The following is a 17,539-nucleotide window of genomic DNA, read 5'->3' as shown; positions in this document are numbered from 1 at the left end:
ATGGGGTTTTGTTCCGCTCGGACTGTTGCTTCCTCTGTGGTCTGCCCTTCCATAGAGTACCTCTCGGCACTGCAGCTTGCTGTGCCGGTGTAAACAGCCTTAGAAAGCTTCATGGGTCCACCTGAGAGATGGGATGTCCACTCAAAACCAAAAACTTGCACAAAGTCCTCTATTCCGGGCCTCTGATCGTCTCCTGACAAAGCCTCACTGTGTTTGCTGCAATGCTCAAGGAGCTAGCTGGTTCTTGGGGGCCGTGCAGGTATCAAACTCAGAGCCCCATACATGCAAAGCATCAGTTCTACCACCTGAGTCGCCACCCTGGTCAAAGACCACTTTCAAGTTCCTCAGTTCTATTGAAGACCCTCCAGTGTGATGACTGTAGAGGAATCAGTCACAGCTGTAGGGAGCAACGCTTACCTTTGCCTTCTGCACCTCTTGGGACTGCCCAAGTAAAAAGAATTGGCATCGCTGTAAGATCATCCAGATTCAGAGAGATTGACTTGGAGAAAAATTTCCATGGAGGAAATCCACTCAGAGGCTTAGAACAAAGCTATAGCTAAGTGGCTTCATGGGGGAGGACTCCTGGAGGTCAGGCAGTAAAACAATGGGGTGGTTTCCATGCATGTCATTAGGGATGAAAAAAGATAAAACGCACTTCCATGGACCAGAGGGGAGTCATGAGGTTGCTTCTGAGGGCAGAGGGGTCTGAGCAAAGAGACAAGCTTCAAGAGAAAATCTATACTGGCCAGGGACCAAGATAATGGAAAATGTGATTGAAGCGAAGGAAAGGCTTTGCCTCCTCCATGGAGAGCCCCGTGCCCTTTGAACCAGGAAGGCTGGGACCAGGGAAAAACAAGATGAGCTTATCTGAGCAAGAACAAGGGGCGGGACTGAGCCTGAGAAAAGAAAAGTCTGCAAACCTCCTCAGAAGCCTCAGTGAAAGGCAGCAGAAGTACGAGGAGGAGGAAGTACGCTGTTTGCTTCCCGAATGATCCCCGGAGGTCCCCTCTGCCTCCTGCAGCAGCACTGAGCTCCGGCATCACGGGGCTGTCACCAGAGGCTGCCGGGTGGCACGAGACAGACGCACAGCCCAGGTAGGTAGCAAACAATTCCCCTGTGTCCCCAACGCTGAGCAGAGGGGAGCAGCAATCCCAGAGACCTGTCATTGTTTGGGGCCAGCGGGGAGCTTCTTCTCCCTTGTTTCTCCCCCTCTTTATGCTTCTCTCTTTGTTGGTTTCTTTCTTTGAGTTCCAGAGCTTACCAGCGAGGCGCCTTAGGTGCCAACACCTGGTGATACATCCGCTGCTATTCAAGCAGCCGTGTTATCGGACCTGTGGTATTGCTTCCTGCCCTAATCTGGGTTGCAGGACAAGGGATCTGTGAGGCTGCCGGCACTTTCAAAAGAGCCGCGCTGTGCTGTACACACATGGAGCCCCCTGGATACGGATCTGCTCGTTTGACCTCCTTGTTCCTGGGCTGGGTTGCAGAGCTGCAGAGCTGCAGAGCTGGGGAGACAGGCAAGCCACTGACCCCAGCCTGGGGCCGGTGGCCATGTAGGTTATAGGAATGTTCATTCCAGGCAGCTGCTCCTTCAGCTGGGAGGTTGTGCCTCGTGTGGGAAACAGGTGGGGAGATGGTGTGTGTGTGTGTGTGTGTGTGTGTGTGTGTGTGTGTGTGTGTGTGTGTGTGTGTGTGTGTGTATGCAAAAGTGTGTGTATGTATGAGAGAGATTCTGAGTCAGAGATACTAAGGACTGTTTAGTGCTGCAGAAGAACAGGTTTTTTTTTGGGGGGGGGCAGGCATCAAGAGGGCTAGGCAATGAAAGAAAAATGCTAGTTTAGCTCTTTAGTTAAAATATAATAAAACAGATGGGAAGCAATGGGTAGCAGGGGTCAGGGGGATTCAAGTTCATCAGTGGTGTAGAGGAGTGGGAGAGCTAATATCCAAGCCACAGAGTCAACAAGGCTGAAAACAAAAGACCCAAACTTCCACAGCCGAACTGAAAAATGTGCTTATTAATGTGGCAGGTTGGGGCTGGGGGCTGGGTAGGAGGGAACCTGGGAACCCTGGTGGAGGGAAGAAGACACTGGTGGTGGGATTGTTGATGGAATGTTGTATGATATGTCTAAAATCCAATGATGAATATAAATCATGTAAGTCATTGGGTAAAGCGTGGTGCTCTCATAAAATTAAAAATAAATAAATAAAGCAATGCAAGCACAGGGGTTGGAGAGATAGCACAGTGGGTAGAGCGTTTGCCTTGCACATGGCCGACCCGGGTTCGATTCCCAGCATCCCATATGGTTCCCCCGAGTACTGCCAGGAGTGATTCCTGAGCGCAGAACCAGGAGTAACTCCTGTGCATCGCTGGGTGTGACCCCCCCCCCCAAAAAAATGCAAGCACATGTCATGAGCAGTTGGGTCTTGCACCCTTAGTAAAAGTTGGTCAGCCACAGCCAAGAGTAAAACTTGGTCTCTCTGGCTGAGGCTTTGCACTCACAGCCCTTCCCTCCATACTTCTCTGGCTTTCTCAGGCACTGGGCTATCTCCTTCCTGTACCACTCCCCACTTTTCCTTGGAGAGTCTCCTCATCCCAGGTACTCCTGCCTGACCCTCTAGGGCTGTACTAGGTGTCCTTTAAGTCAAGAGGGTATGAGTTTCCCAAGGCCCTTCACAGGGAGGCAGGAGGAGAGTGCATGCACAAACATACACACACACACACACACCACACACACAAAACACACACATGCACACACACATATACACAAGCACACACACACACACACACGCACACACATACACACACACACTCGAGAGTCAGAAGCTTGCAGTTTCTTTCCCAGAACTCAGAAACACAGTTTGGATTCAAAAGCAAAGGGTATCCCTTAGACTTGGGTGGGCTTGAGCACTTTTAGAATGTTCTTTGGCCTTGCATGTATGCAGGTTTTACACACAGTGGCTGGAAAAGAAATCATGGAAAAGTAGCCCTAGTGAAAATGGGCCATCTGTCTTTCTTGTAAATGTCCAAACCCAGGAAATGCTGCTCGCTTTTCTAATGAGTCCTTTTGCATTTCTTGTAAAGCCTGCTCTTGCGATGGTACAAATAGCAGATTAGTCCTTTTTCTGGAGGAAAGACTGATTTCTGAGAGGCAGCATTAGCATCTTGATTAGAAGGTCAGATGTGTGGCAGGGGTGTAGGAGAGAAAGCGGATGTTCAGCATAGGCATTAAATGCCCTCCAGCAGAGGCTGGCCTGGATCAGCAGAGGCTGATCTACTAAGGAGCCAGGAACCCGACAGCTCATTTCAGATGGGAAGCGATGGTCTAAGGACTCTGGAGGGAAACAACCCTGTGCATCCACAAGTCTGAAGTCCCACACGCAGAGAGAGTTGGGTCTGCGGCCCCACCTGCTGTTCACTCAGCAGCAGCCACAAAAGCACTAAAAACTTGTGCTTCTCTCTCCCAGTACAGCTCTCTTTGTCCCTACTTTAAGGAATCTGTTTTAGCTAACAGTTTATGGATGCCAGGAACAAATTGTGCACACTATAATTCATCTGCCTGTACGTTGGGTGATTTAATACTTTGGAATTGAATGAAGGGATTGAATGAATTTGTATACAGCATTCCTCTTTATCAACCAAAGCAAGGTGAGTTGGGGTTAGATGGAAGGAAGGATTCTCAGCAACAGGCAACAGGAGCCTTAGTTATTTAATCTCCTTTTCTTCTCTGGATACCTCATTGTCTGAAGAAAGAAGCTGTGACTAGTTTAGTGCATTCCGCTGTTTCTATGTCTGAATAAGACTTACGGAAATGTTTACTCAGCATGTTTTGTTTTTTTTTAAATAAGCTCTGTGTATGAATATGTATGTTTGTGTATGTGTGCCTGATGACAGAGACTGAACCCAGGACCTCATTCATGCAAGGCATGTGCTCTACCACTAACCCTCAATTCTCTTCTTTATTATTTATTTTTTAAAATTTTTATTAGTGAAACACCACGAGATACAGTTGTAGATTTACAAATTTTTGTGCTTGGGTTTCAGTTATACAATGATCGAGTACCCATCCCTCCACCAGGGCCCATTCCCCACCACCACTGATCCCAGTATCCCTCCCAATCCCCATCCCCCCATCCCACCCTGCCTCTGTGGCAGGGCACTCCCTTTTGTTCTCTATCTCCTTTTGGGTGCTGTGGTTTGCAAAAGAGGCAATTCACTTCTTTAAACTTTACTGTTTAGTCAACTTAAACAATGATACTATATTGTTGGATAACATTGGGTTGTCCTTGATCCTCCTGCAGGGAGCTTAAGGTTTATTGAGCTACTCCCACAACAGTGCCTGTGGGCACACCCAATTCCATTAAGCACTAATAATCCTATATTGCTTTTCTCTTTCCTTTATGTCATTTGCATGGTTTATTTAGCAATGTCCTTTTTGTTACAAACACAGGAAGACAATTCATGCTATGCTTTGTAACATGGGAGTTAATTGACTAAAATATTTACTCCTGGGCATCCATATTTACTTGATGTAAGCCTCAGTTGCCCTTAGTTCCTAGCACTCCAAAAGCAGGGTTCCAACGAAGGGACTGATGGACCCAAGGCAAGCTGTAAGCTACCCTGGTATCAAAAGGGGATAAGCTAAGCACCAAAAGTATAAAGTTAAGAGTACAGTCATAAATGACAGACAAACTCTTTCATGACCCAAAAAGAAGTAACTGAATAAGGACTCTGCTGGGGTTAGGAAAGACTAACCTGGCCTGAGGACTATGGTCTGGAATATATAGGGAGATGTCCCCAGGAAGAGCCAACCTTTAAGCTTAATATATTTCTTACTGTGTTCATACAAAATGACTAGAAGTATTATAAGTAAACTAATATGATTGTTTAAATGGATTACTAGCTAAGGAGAGGATAAAGCAATACACCCTGGACATAATCCCACCCTTAAGTGGATCTCCTAGTAATCTGTAGTGCTGAACCCACAGATGAGATTTTGTTTTTGAGTTAATCTCCTGAAGGAGTGGCTTTACCTCTGTTTGTTGTTATGATAATGTTATGATATCCACCTTTGCGCATCCCCACCCTTCATGATTTCTATATAACTATGTTGTAAGGGGTAAGAGGGGACTAGACATTGAGGACTAGGAGAAATGAGAACTGAGACTTTGGGACTTTGGGACTTTGAGGTCTTTGAGGACTAGAGGGTCTGTGAGGGAAAGATGTATACTAGATGGCTAAGATGACTGGAAGTAGAGGACTATAATAGGACGAGACAAAGAAGAAAATGTAATGAGGGAGAGGACTTTGCGGTTCACGAGGAGACTAGGATGATGGAACTATGATGACTGGGACTACGACATCAGCTACAACTACAATTGCACTGTAAGGGGAGAATTTGGATGATACAGAGAAGGAGAGAGATATAAATTGTCTGAACCAGCCATTCTCCACACACTTGGACGAGTCTCATGCATGAAGGAACCGGCAGAGAAACCCAGGTGTGCAGTACCTGGGACTGAGATCTCCAAGGCTGCTCGGATCAGGACTGGGCCTTCTCCACTCAGATTCCCCATCTTCTAGTAGCTAGGTGTTACACCCACCAACTGCCCTGGCACCATGTAATCCCATCAACAGCCAAGACCCAGAGACTATAAAACCCAGCTCTCAGAAGCACGCGACTTCTTATTGTCTAACTCTCGCTCTCGGAGAACCCAATAGGCTACTGAGAGTATCCTTCCCACATGGCAGAGTCTGGCAAGCTCCCCGTGGCATATTTGAAGGGCCCAAACCCAATAACAATGATGGGTCTCATTCCCCTGACCCTGAAAGAGCCTCCAATGTGTTACTTGCTAAAATCTCAGAGCTAGGACGAATGGAGATGTTACTAGTGCCTGCTCGAGGAAATCGATGAACAACGGGATGACAGTGATACAGTGATATGAACCAGCCTGGGGTCCAGACCCAATTTCTCTATCCCCCCCCCCCACCCCGTTCCCCTGGACATCCAGCCTGGGGAGCAGTTCTCAGCCACCCAACGCTCAAGTCCTGCATGCCCCCCACACTTTTATGTTGGAAACACACACACTACATCAGTGAAATCATAGTTTGAAGGGGCACACTGCATTTTATTTATGCAGTCTAAAATATGTGACTATTAAAAAGTAACATTCAGGGCCAAGCAAGAGTACAGGGATTAAGGTGCATGTCTGGCCTGAGCCAACCAGGCTTTGATCCTTGCAGCCTCCTTGAGCATTGCTGGGTGTAGCCCTGGAGGCTCCCAGCACCACCAATGTCTCCCGGATAATCTTTGGCACCACGGAGCCCTGCAGCAGCATATCCTGGGACTCTCACATTGAACCACTAACCTGGCTGAGAACCACCGGAAATTTCCCCAGGGCTACTTGAGCACTAGTTGGGTGGTGTACCCTGGCATCAAAAAATAAAATAAAAATGAAAAGTAATATTCATTCAGCTGGTGATGTGGCTCAAAGGTCTGAAGTACAGATCTTGTACACATGAGGCTCTGCATTCAATCTCCATTATTGGACTAAGCCCTGAGCACAGCCAGGTGTAGCCTAAAAAACAAAACTTTTGTTTTTATTTACTTTTGGGGTGGAGGTGGGGTGGGGGTGGGTCGCCCCAAGGATGCTCAGGGGTTTCTCCTGGCTCTGTGTTCCAGAGTGATCCTTGGCAGTGCTGAGGACTAAGTCAGGGTCGGGTACATGCCAGACAAGCACCTTTAGCTCTGTGATTTCTCTTCAGCCCAGAGCAGTCATGTTTGCACCAGGTGTGGTGTAAGCGTCAACACTTCTCCTTCAAACAGGGAAGAAGAGGCTGCTCCAACCAGGTTTGAGCAGATGCCTCTCATCCATTCTGAGTGGCACCCTGGGGCATGCACCTGATGGAGCTTTCTTCTTCTCACTCCATCAGGAAGTGCTGGTATGAATCCTGGTATAAATCACTCTGGCTTCCTGGGAGCCTCAGACTACAGCATCCTGCCTGGGCCTGGGGGTTGGTCTCCATGGGGGCCCCAGGCGCACATCCCCATCACCAGCCTCCCTTGCTGTGGAGAGGACTCCTCCTCTCCTCCTGCCTTGTGCTCCCTCAAGTCGTAGCTACTTCTGATGAATTCATTTGGATCATAGCCCAGAAGCCGGATTTTATTACCTTTAATCTCCACCATGGACGTCAGCAGTTTTTCTAAACCAATAAAATCCATGTTCCCATTTGCTGTTACCACACATTGTAAGCAGATAATAATCTTCCATCTGCATTTACATTTTCCAACAAGAGTACAGAGGAATGAATTATTTGCCTTCGCTACCTTAGACTAGGAGAATCCATAGGCGCAGTTAACTTGGCTGTACAATAATTAATGAGCAGAATAAATGTTTAAAACATTTTCATTGTTTATCATGCATATACATAAAGCAGTTCTACTCAGCCCTTCATAATCTGAATATTAATGTGGCGTTTGTGGCATGGCTGCCTTACTGCTTTCACTGGGCCAAACATCTACTCAATAAATATTTATTGGGCACCTTTTGAATGCGAGTCTCTGAGCCGCTTCCTCGCACACACTAAAGCTCCCAACAGCGGAGACACCAAAAGGTTTAGTCTCCCAGAGTCTGGGAACTTCTCAATAAAAGGAAAGTGATGATAGCCTTGTTGATAGCAGTTCAGATCATGTAGGCCAGATCAAGTGGTCCATTTATGTGCCTTTTCCTTTTCCTAACTGTCAGGAAGCAGCCTGCTGTAAAGCTCTGTGGGCTGCTCCTTGGCCTTGTCCTGTAGGCGTCTCCCAACCCAGAGGGCAGAGATGCTATAGAGATCATCGAGGGGAGAGCTCAGAATCCAGCATCCTGACAGCACTGTCCAAATACCGGGTTAGGAGGCTAAGAGCATGTGTGCCCTTGGTTGCTTGGCTTAACCTGTGTCTTAGTGTCCCAAGCAGTATTTGTTGCTTTGTTTTGTTTGTTTGTTTGTTTGCTTGTCTGTTTGTTTTGCCGAATGGGCATGTGGGTCACTCCCAGTGGTAGCACTGCAGCATTGTCCTCCCATTGTTCATTGATTTGCTCAAGTGGGCACCAGTAACAAATTGTGAGACTTGTTGTTACTGTTTTTGGCATATCTAATATGTCACGGGCGGGTAGCTTGCCAGGCTTTGCCATGAGGGCGAGATACTCTCGGTAGCTTGCCGGGCTCTCCAAGAGGGACGGAGGAATCAAACCCTGGTGGGCCATGTGCAGGGCAAGTGCCCTACCTGCAGTGCTGTCGCTCTAGCCCTCTCCCAGTGTTGCTCAGGGGCAATCCCTGAATGTGTGTTCAGGAGTGAATCCCGGCAGTGCTTGGGGACCATGTGTGGTGCTTGGATTTGAACTGGGGTCAGCTGCATGTCAGGCAAGTGCCTTAACCCTTCTCCAGCCCCAAGTCAAATAAATAGTGCTAATTGGACTTGCCCTGCACTATCTTGCAAATATCCAAATAGAGTCAGATTGAGCTTTAAGTGTTCAACATATGAAATTTGGGGCAGGGTAAACACATTTAATTCATTACACTCCTATTTTTTTAGAGTTTGTGAAGAATTGGTTCTAATTTTTAATTTAAATCTTGGTAGAAGTTTCCTGTAAGGCCAGCTGGGTTTGGAATTTCTTTGTGATGACATGTCTAAGTAATTTTTTCTAATAATTTTACTGGGATTATCTATTTCATTTCAAATTAGTTTTGCCCTTATCCATTTCTTTGAAATTACCTAATTTATTGGGCTATAATTATTCATTCCTAATTAATCCCTTACTTTTCTGTCGGATTAGTCATAATATCAGCTTCCAATTACAATTCTAGTAATTTCTAGTCATTCTCTCTGATTCTAATAATTCTTCTTAGCCAACCTAGTCCAAACTTTATTAGCTTTGTTCTTTTCAAACAATCAGCGTTTGGTTTTGTTTATCTCCTCTATTATTTTTCTATTCTCTAGTTAATTTCTGCTCTAATATTTATTTAAAATTTTTTTTTTTTTGGCTGGCTTTAGCTTTAGCTTACTTTCCCCTGCCAGTATCTTAATCTAGAGGATTAGGTAATTACTTTGAGATCTCTCTCTCTCTCTCTCTCTTTCTTTCTTTTTTTTTTTTAATGTAAGTACTTGCAGATACAAATTTCATTCTGGGCATCAGTTTAGCTATCCCATATGCAATGACATTTACTTCTATGCCCACTCCCATCTGTAAGAAGAGTTGCTGGCTCCTCTAGGAGAATTGGATCTTAATCTTTTAATCCCTGCATTGTGAGAGGCTTCCGGCAGAAGGAGGACATATGGATCCCCTAGCTCCCACTGTATTTCCCTGTTGGCCCACCTTGGAGGATCCATTGGTTTTTGTTATTCTAATGCATTTTTCTTGAGTATGCATAGCTATGTTCAAATCATGTATGACATATGGGTATTTATTCATGGGGGTAATGAGATGTGATCTTGTCTGGACTGAGAGAGATGGACGAGACAGAATTATTAGAATAGTGTCCTTTCTCTTCCTAGTTCTAGAATTCATCTGGACGTTCTCCTTAAAATAAAATAACGTTCTCCCACTCCCCACCTCTGCACACATATATGCATACACCATTCAGCTGCACATAATAACTCTGAGACAGTTCAATTGGCTAGAACACTGAGTTTTAAAAGTGTAGACTAAAAAATAAATAAAAGTGTAGACAATTCTGAGTTCCTTGGGTGGGAGCTGATGAGGATGCACTTGGCAGGCTCTTTGGATCCCTGGACTTCGCACAATCTCTTCATCTCTCATCCTAGGGTTTGGGGAGTGTCAGCATTTGTGTGTCTGTTAGCCCTCGTAGAAGGTCAGATTGTCCTGTATGTTGGGGCTAAGGGTAGGGGGCAGGAGGGAGAATCATCACTCGTCGGTGGCCCATGCTTCAGCAGCTTCCCCACCTCTGATACCTCACGCCTCCTCCTTTCCTCTCTCCCAGGAACCCTGGGCCAGGCCAGGTGAGGTGGCAGGAGGGAGGGGGAGCAAAAAGGGAGAGTTTCCTGGGTGCCCCAGGAAGGGGGGGTGCATCTTGGAGATGTTCCAGAGATGTTTCCAGAGGCCATGGAGGGGGCAATTAGCTTTGTCTGGGTTTTATTTCCCAGTCTTTAATAACTGGGAAGGTCCATTTTCCATTCTGCCGGCAGAACAGATGTCCCCATCCTAGCCACCACACACTCTGTGTCCTCTTGGGTGTCTCTTCACTGGGGAGGTGCTGTCTGGGATTCTACTGTGGGGTCCTTTCCTTCTCGGCTTCTGTCGCCCCATGCGACCGGCCAAGGTTGGCCAAGACCAGGTGCTGGCACTCCTCGTGAGCTCTTCTCTCATCTCGGCTTCTCTGCCCTGCCTTCTCTTGCTCAGACACAACCGTTTCCACCGAGGAGTGCCTGACGAGCCTCGTGGGCATGAGCCGCTATAGCATGGACACCTCCATCTCTGCCTTTAGCCACAGAGGCGCCCTGCCCACCGCCTCCTCCACGTACTGTAAGAAGCAGAACTCTGCAGATGTTGCTCTGGGGGGAGCCCCAGCCCCCACAGCTGGTGGTTCCCGCAGCAGCACCGCCACAGCACCTGGCAGCACCACAGCACCAGGACTGAGGCCCCCAGGCTCCAGCCCCAAGAGAAACGGGACCTCACTGGATGGAATCAGATGCGGTAACGTAGCACTGAGTGGGTTCCCCCACCCCCAGCTTCCTCTCCCTCCTTCCACAGCACATACGTATGTGTTTGTGGGAAAGGGTCATGGATGAAAACGGGACCACAGGGAAATCAGAAGTTTCCACAAGCACCTGCATGAGTTTTTATTGATCTCAAAGGCAGCTGATCTCAGTCCTTATAAGCAAAGAAACTAGTGTCTTGGAGCAAGTTAGGCTGTCGGAGTAAGTAGACTTCAAACTGTACAGTGACCCAAAGGCAAGGGAAGTTTGTTGTTCAAGAGCGCCACAAAAGAACTGGAACGATAGTACAGTTGGTAGGGCATTTGTCTTGCATGTGGCCAACTGGGTTTAATCCCCAGCATCCCCTATGGTCCCTTGAGCTCTTCCAGGAGTAATTCCCAAGTATGGAGCCAAGAGTAACCCCTGAGCATCACCAGGTATGCCCCTCCACACTGCCTCCCCTCCCCTCAAAAGAGTTCTAAAAGAATGCTCTTGGTTGGGGGTGGGTATAATCCCAATGAGGGGACCCAAGCTCTGTTTGTGGCTCTGTGAATCCCTTCAGCAATGAGAGAGCAGAAAGGAAAGAAAGAGGTGCAGAAGACTCGGGTGCTTCTCCAGGCCTGGGGGGAGGGGCTGGGGCATACAGTCGCTCATATTTCATCTGCCAAGGCATCAGCGGTGCAGGCGGGTTCCATGTCAGGAGGAAAAAGAAGCAGGTGCTGGTCAAGACTTTCTCCTTGCCTGGCAGGTGGTTCAGGCGACAAAGACACTGGAAAGGTCAGCGCTCTGTGAAGGAAAGTGTCAGGTTGCTGGAGCCACTTGGTACATTGAAAAAATAAAGTGGGGGCCAAAGAGAGAGAGAGAGATAGCATAGTGGGTGTGGAGCTTGCCTTGTACACAACTGACCCAGGTTCAATCCCCAGCATTCCATTCTTCCCCTGAGCACTGCCAGGAGTGATCTCCTGAGTTCAGAGCCATAAGTCACCCCTGAACATTGCTGAATGTGACCCCCAAACAAAAACCAAAACAAAACCAAAGCAAATATGTGCAACTTTCCACCTTGGATTCAGGAATGGGGACTGGGGACCAGTAATCTCTCAGGGAAAGTGGGGTCAGAAGGGCTGGGCTGGATGCTTGCAGTGCCATGTCCTGCTGTGACCTTTTGCATATCTGACCTTGGGGCTTCAGTCTCCTTGTCTGCTCCACTGGCTATTGTGTATCTTGGTTTTTATTGGATGAGGTTCCTTGGGGGGCAGAGGGGTGGTGGTAGTGGAGGGTTTGACTTTTGGTTTGGGGGCCATACCCTGTTTTGCTCAGGGTTTACTCCTGGCTCTGTGCTCAGGGGTTGCTCCTGGAAGTGCTCAGGAGACCACATGTCTCTAGCAAGAGCTAGAACCTAGGTCAACTGTGTGCAAGGCAAGCACCGTATTTGCTGTACTATTCCCTCTAACCTTTGATTTTGGACCATTCTCAGTAATGCTCAGGGCATACTCCTGGCCATGTTAAGGGGAACCCACACTGTGGTATCAGAAATCAACCCTGGGCTGGGCATGTGCAAGAAGCAACAGGAACGATAGTGCCTCCTCATTAGTGTATTGGAAGGATTAAATAAATCCCAAGGTGCATTGAGTACAAGGATGGGAACCCCAGGGAGACCTGATAAGCAGCAAAAGCCACAGACTCCAAAGAACACGGCCCTCAGCAGCTCACAGCACATCAGCTCTGCGGCTGGGGAGGAGGTCACAGGCCAAGAGACCAAGGAGTCTCCATCTTACCCCTCTAGGGCCCTGAAAGCGCTGATGGTCTCTTTGGGCAAGCCAGATATCTGTGCCATGGCTCACCACTTTGCACTGAACAAGCTTCATTCGCCAGATTTTTTTTAAATTTGAGGCCACACCCAGGGATTACTCCTGGCTTTGTGCATAGGGATTACTCTTAGCAGTGCTGAGGGGTCCATATGGGGTGGTGGGGATTGATCCAGGGTCAGCTGCAAGGCAAATACCCTACACCTGTGCTATCTCTCTAAGCCCCCTCCAGGCTCCACAGCTATTTTCTATGGCCTGAGGTTCAATGTACACCCTCCTTATAGTCTCAGCTGGCCCAGAAGAACCTTGGTTGACAAAGGAGGGGGACCATCAGGTGGGGTGTTGGAGAAGGCGACCCCGAGGGAGGGAGCTGGGGTTCCTCCAGCTCTGGAGGCTGCCGCCAAAGGTCAGGCTCCTTCAGACATCCCTACCCCCCACCCTACTGCTGTCACACCCCTTCCAGACATGAGAACTGAGGAGGGCAGCATTGTTTAAGTCTCGCTGCTTCAGCACTTGGGGACACAGGGGAGACACATTGCACCGTCTGATCTGTCTGATCTCTCAGTACAAGAGGCGGGGACAAGATCTAGCACTCACCAAGGTTCAAGGGAAATTGGGGTGTCAGTGTTTCCATGGGCTAGTCCCTAGAGTTGGCACAGTACCTGGCAGGGGGCATGAACTCAATAGCCATTCAATATTTCTGCACCCCTAACAGGTGCCTGTGCCCCCTGGCTGCCCCACTTCCCCATACCCCTCTACATTTCAGTGATCTGATGGCTATTGATATGGGCCTCCCCAGAGATGCTCAAGGACCCTGGCAGCTCAGGGGCAGGAAGTATATGCTCCCCCCCCCCCCAATTTATTTATTTTTTAAAAATTGAATCACTGTGATATACACATTTACAAAGTTGTTCATGATTGGATTTCAGTCATATAATGTTACAACACCCGTCCCTTCACCAGTGTACTTTTCCCACCACCAGTGGTCCCAGTTTCCCTTCCCTTAACAGTGCTCTGTCCCACACCCTGCCTCTATGGCATGCACTCTTTCTTTCTTTCTTTCTTTCTTTCTCTCTCTCTCTCTCTCTCTCTCTCTCTCTCTCTCTCTCTCTCTCTCATCTCAAGCTGCATTGTCCTCCAGTATTTTGTAGTGGCCTGTAAGATGGGGCACCCTCCCACCCCAGTTCGATCATTTCCCTCCCTCCATGGTCCTGCCACTGCTGCCTTTTGTCCTGGAGTTAATCCTGTGCCCAAGAAAGCCCCTCTCAGGGCTGGAGTGATAGCACAGCAGGCAGGGCGTTTGCCTTGCACGAGGCTGACCGAGGTTCAATTCCCAGCATCCCATATGGCCCCTGAGCACTGTCAGGAGTAATTCCTGAGTGCAGAGCCAGGAGTAAACCCTGTGCATCGCCGGGTGTGACCCAAAAGCAAACCAAAAAAAAAAAAAAAAAACCCCAAAAAACAAACAAAAAAACCAAGAAAGCTCTTTGCACTGGGAGTCCCAGCTGCTCCCAGGAGACCCCACACTCTCCACACCTCCGCTCTCAGAATGTTGGGTGTGATGAGAATCCGCCCCCACTGCGCCCACTGCCCGGCTCCCCAGCCCTGCTGTATGCTGACGCCTGATCATCATCCTCATGAGCACCCGGGGGCCTGTGCTCTGATCTGCAGGATTTGGGGGGCGTGGGATGCTCAGAGGCCTGAGCCCCTGGTACGCACGCTGCTGCAGGGTTTTACAGCGGAAGTTCAGGGCTGAGCCTTTGTGAGGCGCTGAAGAGAAAGAAAATCATTCACCTTTTGTAGGGGCAGCAAATCTTTCAGGCTGCAGGGGTTCCTCTTAACCAGTGCTTTCTCAGGGGTGCTAAGTGGAGCCACAAACTCATGTTACCTTCTCAGCATGGAGACTGGGGGAGGGGTAGGGGAGAGCAAAGGCAAAAAGCAGTGAGGAGGGATGGAAAACAGGGTTTCAGTTCTCACCACTGTGAATGCAGCTGGAAATGGAAGATCTTATTACAAGGAAAAGAGTGGAAATGTAGGCTGGGTTGCCAGCTGGCATCTCCCCAGTACAGGTGTCCTTTTCCACCCCCTCCACTGCGGTGGTTCAGCGGTCCAAAGTACTTTGCATGTGCATTGTATACAGGAACCTAGGTTTGGATCCCTGCACCAGGTACCTTTGGGAGTTATTCCCAGGCACTGAGCTTGGAGTAGACCCCAGAACTCCACACCAGAAAAAGAAGTCAAATAAGTGTTCGGCTCTCCTACTTCCTCCTGGGCCATTTTGTTCCCATCTGCATACTCCCTACTCTCCTCTTAGGAGAAAGAGCCTGGTTCTTGGGGGCATCTATTTAACAGCTATTTCTGGAGCACCAACTCTAGGCACACATCGATGACTCATAAGTTAACATTTTGAAATTTGTCACTATAGTCGATGTCCATAATTATATTGAGTAGTATTGAAATCAGTTGGACAGGCCAAGAAAGTGAAGCTCCAAAGAAGATGGATAAAGTGTTAAATCAGGATTTGACTTCAGCTGGAAAAGCCTGTCTTTCAAAACTACTACTGGGACTTTTGTTTGTTTGCTTTTGGTTTGGGGTTATAACCTGGCTGTGCTCAGGGCTTCTTCCTGTCTCTGTGCTCAAGGATCACTACTGCTCAATGGACCATATGTGGTACCTGGGATCAAACCTGTGTTGGCCAGATACAAGGCAAGTGCCTGCCCGACGTATTATCTCTCTGGCCTCCACTACTGAGATATTTCAAAACATGTTTAATGAGGGTAGGGTGAGAACCTAAGCAGCAGAACACAGGCCTGACCTGTGTGAGTCCCTGGGTTTGATCTCTGGCACCGCAAGACACCTGAGCACCGCTAGGATTGGCCCTGGTTCCCTGGGTGCTACAGGTATGACCTCCACACATACATATATAAATATAAATGACGTACATAATCAACAAACTACTCAATGACGTTCTAAAGGACAGGGAAGAAGGAGTGGGAGGAACGGATGTAATACATCCCTTGTAAATCGGGGCAGAGTGGAGTTATTATTTGGGGCGGGGAGATGGATTGGTTTTGGAGCCACACCTGGTGTTATTCTTACTCTTGGCTCTTTACTCATGAATCACTGTTGGCCAGACAAGGGCTGGTGGGGCTTGGGGAACTGTATGAGGTGCAGGGAATCAAACCTAGTTTGGCCACATGCAAGATAAGCACTTTACCTGCTGTATTATCTCTCCAGAGTTTTCTTCTTTTTTCTTCCAAATCATGCTCAAAAGACTTGGAGGCTCACTGACATTTTTCAGTCAGCTAGTCTCAGTTCATTGCAAGGGTCTGAGGATGCAATGCTGTTTGTGCCCTGGGTGCCAGGAGTTACCCAGGCCACCCTGCACTGCTGGAGACTCTCTGGACTGCACCCTGCAGTGCTTGGGGACCTCCACGGCTGCATCTGGTGATGCTCAGGGAACCACAGAAATTGGACCAGATTAGATGTATGCTAGGCATGTGCTCTCACCACTGCACTCCCCGCCCCCAGGTTGCAGGGCTTGATTAAGTTTGTGGGTCAACGTTTGCACAACTAAACTGAACATGTGAAAATATGAGCCAAGAAGTCCAAGTGGCAGGCAATTAAAGGAAGAGAGAAAAGCTCTTGCCTCCTTATATATTTCTCATGGAGCTGCCCACCTGGGTATCAGCCCCAAACCCTCTGAAAAGCTATTCAGTTCCCTCTGCCTCAAACCTGCTTTTCTCAATGTGACTGAGAAATTGTCTCCTGGGTGAAAGCAGTTGGTATTAAGAAACCATCCCTATTCAAGAGGGTTTGACCCAAGTTTTAAACCCTGGAATTGATCTAGAAGTAGATTTTCCCTTCTGGTGCTAATTGAAATGGTTTCAAATCATAGAAGTCAGAAAAAATGGCATAAGGCTGTGTGGCCTTGGGGGTAGGTCTCAATGATGGGACAAAATCCTCCACCTTGCAGATACCTTGTTGCCTGTGTTTGAATAACTGCCCTGGCTTTCTGCTATCACCACATCATAGCTGACGAGCTCAGAAAGAGTGGATTTCCAGGACACATGCCCCTGGGCTTCGATGATGCTCCACTGCAAATTCAAGAAATCTTTCCTGTCTCTCATCCCAGGGAGAATCTGCCAGGGCCATAAAGAGATTCAGATCACAGAGGCTTCCTCCCCTCTGCACTGCCCAGGCAGTGGTAGAATCCCTAAACCCCTGCTTCAGAATCAAGGTCCAAACTTTAGACTCAAGAGAAGTGAATCTGGTGATGATTGCTGCCACCCTGATGCTTGGGTTGCAGTTTATTCCTCGAGAGTTGGGTGTGGACTGACAAGTCAGCCTCAAAGGGAGCTGCAGAAACATCTCAAGGGACTGAAGCACATGCCAGACATGCACCAGGTCACGAGCTGAATCCCAGACACAGCTCAGCCTCCAAGCACCTGCCAGGTGTAGCCCTGATGACCGCTTGAATACAGCTGGGTGTGGCCCTGATGCCTTCCCATGCCACTGGGCCCAAGCAGCATTGCATCTCCAGGCAGGGCACTGAACCATCAGACTAGCAGGGCTGGTCTGAGTATCACTGGATACTCAGTGGGACCTGGGACTATTCACCACTGATTGACAAGCCTCCCCCCGCCCCACCAACACACACACACCCCTGGAATCAAAACTAGAGTGAAAAGAAACAATGGGGCTGGAGAGATAATACAGGATGTAAGGCCTTGCATGCAGCTGACCTCAGTTCAATCCCCAGCACTGAATACAGTCCCCTGAGCACCTCCAGGAATGATCCTTGAGTTTAGAGCTAGGAGTAAGGCCTGAGCACAGCTGGGGAGGTATCCCCCCAAATCCCTCCCAAAATAGAATGGGTACAGCACATTCTGAGAGGGAGTGGCATGGGGAAGATTATGGTGAGGGCTCATTTATTCTAGGCAAGACATAGAGGAAAGAGCACTGTGAGATTTGGGGTCTGTGTCAAGGAGGTCAGGATTTACACCTGGAAACCACACAGCAATGAACAGGAAGTGATCT

General features: G+C 48.4%; 1 protein-coding gene across 2 annotated transcripts in view; it reads left to right on the top strand.

Moving 5' to 3' along the window:
* SCML4 (Scm polycomb group protein like 4) overlaps positions 1-17,539 on the top strand; it is a 115,396-nt gene that overhangs the window by 84,857 nt on the left and 13,000 nt on the right. The window contains exons 1-2 of one of the 2 annotated variants that reach the window (XM_056125329.1): positions 983-1,094; positions 10,399-10,692. In XM_056125329.1, the coding sequence (XP_055981304.1) occupies positions 10,443-10,692 (250 nt within the window). In that variant the 5' untranslated portion in view covers positions 983-1,094; positions 10,399-10,442. Of the gene's footprint in view, positions 1-982; positions 1,095-10,398; positions 10,693-17,539 lie in introns of those variants that run through there. The other variant, XM_056125330.1, reaches the window with a different exon arrangement.

Source organism: Sorex fumeus, unplaced genomic scaffold (genome assembly GCF_029834395.1).
Source record: "Sorex fumeus unplaced genomic scaffold, SorFum_2.1 ptg000054l, whole genome shotgun sequence".
Taxonomy (NCBI): domain Eukaryota; kingdom Metazoa; phylum Chordata; class Mammalia; order Eulipotyphla; family Soricidae; genus Sorex; species Sorex fumeus.
Note: the sequence above shows the minus strand (reverse complement) of the source record. Positions and strands in the feature narration are given on the sequence as shown.